The following is a 7733-nucleotide window of genomic DNA, read 5'->3' on the forward strand; positions in this document are numbered from 1 at the left end:
TATATATATATATATATTTATTTTATTTATCATATTAAGTGCATTTAAAGAGAATAAAAGAGGGCCTTAATCTGAGCCTTGTGGTACTCCAATGGAGATGTTTGAAGAGAGCGAAAAGTTATTTTTGTAAGCAGAAACTGCACTTCATAGAGTTTGTCATAAACTCCTTGACAAATGTTTAAGCATGTCATTTCTTTATTGTATAATGTATTTATATATTTTGTCCTTAAACTAAATGTTTGTTTTAAACAAATGTCAGAGTTAAAATGTAAATTTCTGCTACAAATGATTAAATACATGAATTATAATATTTGAACCAGTTTACTACTTCCAGAAACTGAAAAAAATAACTACTCAGGAGGTATTAAATAATGCTTTATATGTATACGTTTTGTGACAACCCTGTGGTTGTCCACCAGGTGGTGCATATATATGTATATGAACCATATTATGTAACACCTGAAAAAGCCTTCCAGCTGAGGCATGCACAGTCCACATGTCCATCGAAAAGCACTTACCTTTTGCCCTCTAAGCCCGGGGGCTCCGTCTTCTCCGGGGCGACCTCTTTTCCCCTGTAGAATGGAACCAAGTTAGGGTTAAGTTGATTTATTTCTTCCACTGACATTTTGCTCACCTCTTGGTGTCCACATTGACAGCTTGCTCATGTTGCATGGCAAATGTAAAAAAAAAATGTGTTGTAGGGTAAAGAGAACATATTCTAAGTGCAAGGCTTAGAATCTATGGCGTAAAAGGGTACACCCCAGATTTATTTTTCTCGAGCTCTTTGACATGTCATACAAGTTTGTTCTGATAAACTCTCAGCACATTAAAACACTTTGCCCGCACATCTAACTAAACTGACCATTAATATCATAGAGGAGAAAAAGCACATCAATCTTCATCCTTAATCAAAAATGTAGATCAGGGCAGCATAGTTGATTCTGGACACAGTGTTATTCAGAACAATTTTTTGTTTAGAATGCCAAATTCATTCATTCCATCCTCCAAAAAAATATTAAAGCAACAGTTAGTATTATTTATGATTTTATTTTAGGACTTAGACATTGCAATCTAATGTTTTGTTGTTTTTTTCACCTGTTTTTTTCTATTTAAAACATATTTTGTATTGCCTTTTATTAGGGTTCTTTAAAGAACCACTGTTTCTGACACATTTCTAAAATTAGTCGTGTCTTACTAAAGTCACAAATCACAAACAGGTCTATGTCCCAAACTTGAAAAAAAAGGGTATCATGGATATGTATTTGGCATGTTTATGTCTGTAGACAGGCATTGTTTGAGAAACACAGGAAGGAACTGAGACATAGGTAACTGGGAGGGCAAGAGGTGTCTTGTCCACAGCCAAGGCCAGGGGGTCACGGTCTTGAGCTGCACCTGGACAGCGTTTGTCAATTGTTAAGAACCAGAAATCACTAGTTTGTGGCCATTAAACTAATGAGAGCAATTTTAAAAGCCTCTTCGTATGATTGGAAGAATTTAAAGAATCTTTTTTAGGAGAAAGCACCTGGTTAATAAGCATGCAGCTGTCAGCAACATGATTATCTGCCAGGCCTCTGAAAAGATAGATATTAGTCTAATAGTGTAAAGAGGGGGGTTTGTCTAGAGTGGGCAGGGGATCATCATCTTTTAGCATCACACAGAAATGATGTGTATTATCTGATGCTATAATGCTGTCCTTTATCCCTGTGTATCTGACCGTGGCATAACGGGTCATATGAAAGATTTATGGTGGCCAGAGCTCCAGTTTTATGGGGAGTGGACCTACAAATATGGTGCCTCTGGTTTCCAAGGGGGACAACACATGTTGCACGAGAAATGCACAATAGCTGATGGAGACGGGGCAAAACAAACATATTTATCTGGGGAAAGCAGACCATTGTTTCTGATGTCTTTTTCCTGTTGCCATAGATTTGCATTTTAGAAATGTGGGTCAGGCCCACATATCTACTCCTTCTGCTTGGGCAATTGCCTGCAAGCTATACTGAGGAGAGAAAACAAGTAATTATCCTGATTGTTCAAAATGGTACAATTACCATACGTCAAATACAAGGATCATGATAGATTTCTCTTCCCAACATGTCTGGAAACCTTTTTTCTGACTTCAAAGGAAACTACTTGTGGAATATTTTGAAAGGTTTGAGTGTAAATACTCACCGCAGGCCCGCTGGGTCCCCTCTCTCCTTTTTCACAAGCACATTTCTGAGCCAGGGGGCACTTCAGAAAAGGGACACGTTTGCTGTCATGAATGTATTTCTATACAACCTCACAAAATTACACATTATTACATTTCAAAAGCTTCCATATATAAGCTTTGTAGTATTAATAATACTTACTGATTCTTCAGCCAAGCTAGTCTGCAAAGAAAACAAAAGTGGATGAATATCTGATAGAATTTGAATATTGTATCATTTTAGTATCTTATCAGGTTGGTCTAGTTGTTGCTTAGTGATTCTTTGTTATAATCTTTTAATGTAGCACAATAAATGACAACAACTTCATACAAGTATAAACAAGTTTGGGAAAACAAAAGGTAAGGTCAATTAAACTTGAAAGAAGACAAAAGTGATAAGGCCGAGAACAATCCTTAATACTGTCCCAGTTTGAAGAATCTTTTTAGCCAGTAACTGTAATGTCTAAATGCCAGTCATGTGTGTAATTCTAGGAATCCTAGGGGATATGCTCAAACATAATTTTTCTAAAGCTGTGTAAAACGTTTCAAATCCAGAGCTGTCATATCATCCTTTCATTTGTTTCCCCTGAGCATTGTCATCATTCCATCTCTATACAAATACCTGAACCAGCCTGCCTTTGTGTCAACTCTGAACTGATCTATATGCAAAGCAAATACATCACTTTTCTTCTCAGTGTTGACTGCTGAAAGACGAGGAATTACACTCACAATCTCAGTGGCGATTTTTTGAATAACGTCTTCGTCCTGTAAATTATAGAGGAAGTGGGAAGCCGGGGAGCTGGCCAGTAGTCGCAGCTGGGCGGCATTGGCTGGCTCGTTGGCTGTCCGGGTGATGCCCAGAGTGAAGATTTTGATGCCCTGGTTCTTGGCATCAGCAACAGCAGAGAAGATGTCCGGGTTCCTCGGATGGGAAATGCCATCTGTGAGCAGCACGGCTACTTTGATGCTGCTGGGGCTGGTTTCTTCTAGGTACATCCTGGTCATGTTGGTGATGGCGTAGGTGGTGTAGGTGCCGTGCCCGATGTAGACGATGGGAGTTATAAGGGTCTTGAAGTTCTCTGTGCCCCTCCAGTCCTTGAAGGTCTGCTCTCTGATAACGTGGCTGCTGTACTGCAGAAGAGCCACCCTCAAGCTCAATCCTTGGCCGGTAGGCAGCTGGATGCCCTTCAGTCTGTCCACCATGTTCATGGAGAACTGTTTCTCCTGCTGGTGGTTGTCTTTGGCGCTCTCGGAGCTGTCCAACAGGAAGGAGAGCTCCAAGCTACAGTCCTCATCCAGGATGGCTGAGTGCACACAAAACAATAAGATGAAGGAATCTTTACTGGTTGTTGAACATGCTTCTAAAGTGTTAGTATCAATAAGTGATTACATTTTAATTTGACTATATGCCAAAATGATGCATTTTTTGGTTTATTCATTTTATTTTCAATCTTACCTTGTCCATTGTTTATATTTGCAGCCACAGGTTTGGCCCTGGATTTCTTGTTAGTTTTCCTCTCTTCGTAAAGGTCTTGCGCCCAAACACATGTCAGTGCTGTGACCAACAGCACCAACTTAAAGGAGGGAACCATCCTTGACCCAACTTTCGAGAAAAATCACAAAAACAAATCATTATGGATACATTTTACCATAGACACAACTATTTTCTGCATCAAATCATTGCAATTCATTTGATATTATATTGTGCTGTTTACATCGTAAATGTTATTGTCACTACAACATCAACAATGTTTTTTTCTCCCTCTTACAACCCATAGCTTATACTTCATACTCTGAGTATACATGTCACTCTTTTTTGTGTCATTATATTCCACCAATTAAAAGACTATAATTGAGTGGAAAGTTTGTGAATCCATACATTTGATGAGCTAAGTTTTAAAACATTTCAGTTCAGTCAGAGAATTTAGAGTCAAACAAAAAAGTTATGAATGTTATTAAGCAATTTAGAAATTCTGTAAACTCACAGTTAAACCTCCTTTGGAAATGCTGCAAATTATAGTGTCCTTTTTGAGTGCAGCCCACTTGAAGAAGGTATCAGGAAAAGCAGAAGGTGCACAGTAAGCACCAGTTAGCTCATTGATGAACAGAAGCAGAAGCAGCAGCAGCAGCAGCGGTGTCAGTCATTCTGTGGAGCAGAGAGTGAGAGACTCCCAGACACTCACGCCTCCTTTATAAGGAGGCACCGCCAGACCAGAGCCCATTGAGCGTTTCCAGGCTCTGCTCTGCCCTCAGGGAGAACTGGGATGTGTTTACAACAGCAATTGTCTGTGTGTTTCTTTAAATGTGTATTTTAACCACTGTAAGTTCAATCAACTATAGTTGACTAGAAGTTTTTGAATAGCACAACTTTTGTTTAATTATATAATATTGTGTATTTGTCTTTTTTCAAAGGTTATATGACCTAGATCTTTGCATATTATCTCATATCCTTTGAAAGGAAAACATACTTAGATTGATTGGGTTATACGTATTGCAGAGTTGTGTGAGGTGAGGTCTGGATAATAGTTATTTGTTTGGTAGTTATTAGTCCGGATTTTTTATTTATTTCTTTTTATTTAAATCTGTTGTCATTGTAAGTCAGTTAACCTTGCATACAAATATTTGAAAAATAGCACTGGTAAATTATGTTTAAATCCTTTTTTAAGAGGAGACATTGATGCCAGAATAAATTCCACAGGAAGTTTAGAGACCCTATGGCAAAGGTCTGATCACCTTTGGTCTCCGCCCTGGACTATATATCAACATTGCCTGAGGTAAAACGGTTAAAGAATCTGAGATGTCCTGAATGAATTATAAAACCCCAAAGCAATGCCAGCTTGTCTAAAGATAAAAAGGGTCAATAGCTCCTGTTGGTTTGATTAAAAAACAGAGGTGTTACTGTACTAGATGTAGACCTTTTGTTGGCACTTGTGGTTTGTTTTCTTTAATTATAGTTTTGCGAAGAGGGGGTGGCAACCATAGACAGGTGACATGAAATATATCTCAATAACTGGCGGCAGTAGCCTATAGGTGAAACTTCACCTTACAGAACCTAAAAGATGACCATCTGACCATTCACTGGTAGAGGTGACCATTTTGTGTACTTTTCCTGGAGTGTTTTGGAGATACAGCTGGTCCTGTACAGACTGGCTGAGGATGCATGGCTCCCTGTCGGGCTTAAGGTGAAGAGGCTTTGTATTGCAAAGCTCCAGGCAAGAAGTAATTATAGGAGACTCTCTGACACAAAGGAATGTTGCACTGAATGATGGCTATGCAAAATCCACCCCGTCACTTTACGCATTGATGAATGACACCCATTCATATATTGTTCCTATATGCTGCAGCAACATGTGTAAATTGTGAAAATTATTGTTCAGTTAAGCTGTCTTTCATGTGCTTTTATCACTGACTGAATGTGTTTGTTATGTTCCCCATTATGTTTGTGGTTTACAGAATCTTAGAGCTTTGTGCAAACCTTTGAAACATGCGATAACATGACATCACTGTTATCAAAGACAATAACTAGGCCTACGACATCTAGGTAGTCAAGTTACCGAGCCCCCTAGGGACATGGAGAAGAAGAAAAAAATTATTTGAAAAAAAAAAATGTTTTGTGAGTTCAATCAAAGGGGTTTTGCGAGATCACGCAAAGGGGTTTTGTGAGATCTCGCAAAACTTTTCATTTAGCTCAATGTACTTCCTGGACTTTGAGCTTGGCCTTAAATATATATATAACATCAGTGCTTGGCAATAGGCACGGGTTTCACATAAGTGAAAGACACCTCAAGAGAACACTCATCAGAGCGAGGGGACATGCACGTCGCAAAGCATACTCTGAGCTGAGTTATTGACAGATTCGAATTTCGCGGATCAATAACACATGAACATAACGTTGTAAAAATACAAACAACATGACTTTACAATCATACATAGCAAGGTAGACAACGAGCTACAGAGTCGTTTTTATCAGAACAGTTCGATACGCGACGCCATCCGAGCTACATTTCAAGAATTGGTCACAATCTGCAGCTGAAGGAGGGAGAGGAGTGCTTAGGGACCGTCTACAAACTGCATTGCGAGATCTCGTAAACAATTATTATTTTTTTAAATACATTTGTTTGTATTCTCCATGTCCCCTAGGGGGCCCCGTATAAAATTACTTGCAGATAGACAAATCATTAATAATACTTTTACACTAACTGAATGTCAATAACAAAAGGACATGAAGTGCATAATCATTACTTTGGTTTGGCTAGAAAGGTGCGTTAATTGTAGACAAGGTTAGTAGTTAAGGTTAAAGAAACTGGAATTTGAATTTAAGTAGTGAAAATATTTGTTTATCCAATGAATGCCATATAAATGGAACAAACAAGTGTTGCAAATACGGGTTTTATTTTATTGAAATCCATGCTGAATTGTATCATTGATGTGTACATATCATCCTAACTTCACAAACTGTGTATCAGCATTCTGCACTGAATATTTACCATTGGATATTCAGATTCATATGCTCACTGTTTGTTTTGGTGATTTAATCACTGTTTATGTTGGTATTTTCAATTATCTCTGAATAAAAACCCCTTGCTAAATAAGGCTACTTAATATTTGTCCCAAAAATATCATATAATAGTAAAACACCAACAGAGACTATTTGACAATGACTAGGGGAGAGCGGGGTAATGTGAGCCATTTTTTACATTTGCTCCCCTCTCGCCAAGCTAAAATGATATATCAGTACAATTTACACATTTCCTATTAATTCAGGAGGTTTCCTAGCTATGAAAATTATCAGAATGTCTTCAGGACAAAGGGCAATGAAAATAAGATTGTTTAAAAAAAAAAGTGGTCTTGTGTCTCACTTTTCCCCAGCTCAGGGGTAAACTTAGACAGACCAGAGAAATCAAGGGGGTAAGGTGAACCAGTTGGGGGTAAGCTGATCCACTTACGTTTTCCACTTTAAAACTACCATAACAACACATGTTGTAACAATTAGAAACCTGATAGCTAGATTGACAACCACACATTCCAAAACTAATGTCGGACTAGTATCAGAATCATGGGGATTGGTCAATTAAGCACATTTTTTTAAACACTTGCAAGTAACCCAAAGTACTACTACAAAGTAAATCAAATACAACATCATATAATTCAAAATGTTTTAATTAACATTCACAGTATGGGAGTCAGAACGCAGGACTTTTAGAGCCAGCTATTGTCTGGTGGTCAGAGCAAAGGACAATCAGAACCAGCTAGTGCACAGTCTGGGGTCAGAACATGGACCCATAATCAGAACCAGCTAGTACACAGTCTGGGGCTCAGAACATAGGACCACCAGAACCAGCTAGAACAGCCTGGGACTCAGGACACAGGCTAGACCCACCTGGATTAGAACATCAGCCTCATACTCTATAACAAGGCCTACTCTACATTCCAGCGCTGAAGGTTACAGGGAAAGGTGAAGAGTTGCTCTCAACTTTCTCAACCATGCCAACGTAACGGAGACTCCTGTGTTTGGTTGCAAAGTTAACTAGGACAAAGTCATCCA

The 7733-nt window shown here is 38.6% G+C and overlaps 1 protein-coding gene across 1 annotated transcript in view; it reads right to left on the minus strand.

Moving 5' to 3' along the window:
* Positions 1-3780, minus strand: part of col28a2a (collagen, type XXVIII, alpha 2a) — an 18045-nt gene extending 14265 nt beyond the window's left edge. The window contains exons 1-5 of the mRNA XM_010789380.1: positions 3645-3780; positions 2918-3492; positions 2352-2372; positions 2173-2232; positions 519-572 (exon numbers count right to left, since the gene is read on the minus strand). Of these exons, the coding sequence (XP_010787682.1) occupies positions 519-572; positions 2173-2232; positions 2352-2372; positions 2918-3492; positions 3645-3780 (846 nt within the window). The remainder of the gene's footprint in view (positions 1-518; positions 573-2172; positions 2233-2351; positions 2373-2917; positions 3493-3644) is intronic.
* Between the last annotated feature and the right edge of the window lie 3953 nt (positions 3781-7733).

Source organism: Notothenia coriiceps, unplaced genomic scaffold (genome assembly GCF_000735185.1).
Source record: "Notothenia coriiceps isolate Sejong01 unplaced genomic scaffold, NC01 NC01_scaffold00032809, whole genome shotgun sequence".
Lineage (NCBI taxonomy): Eukaryota > Metazoa > Chordata > Actinopteri > Perciformes > Nototheniidae > Notothenia > Notothenia coriiceps.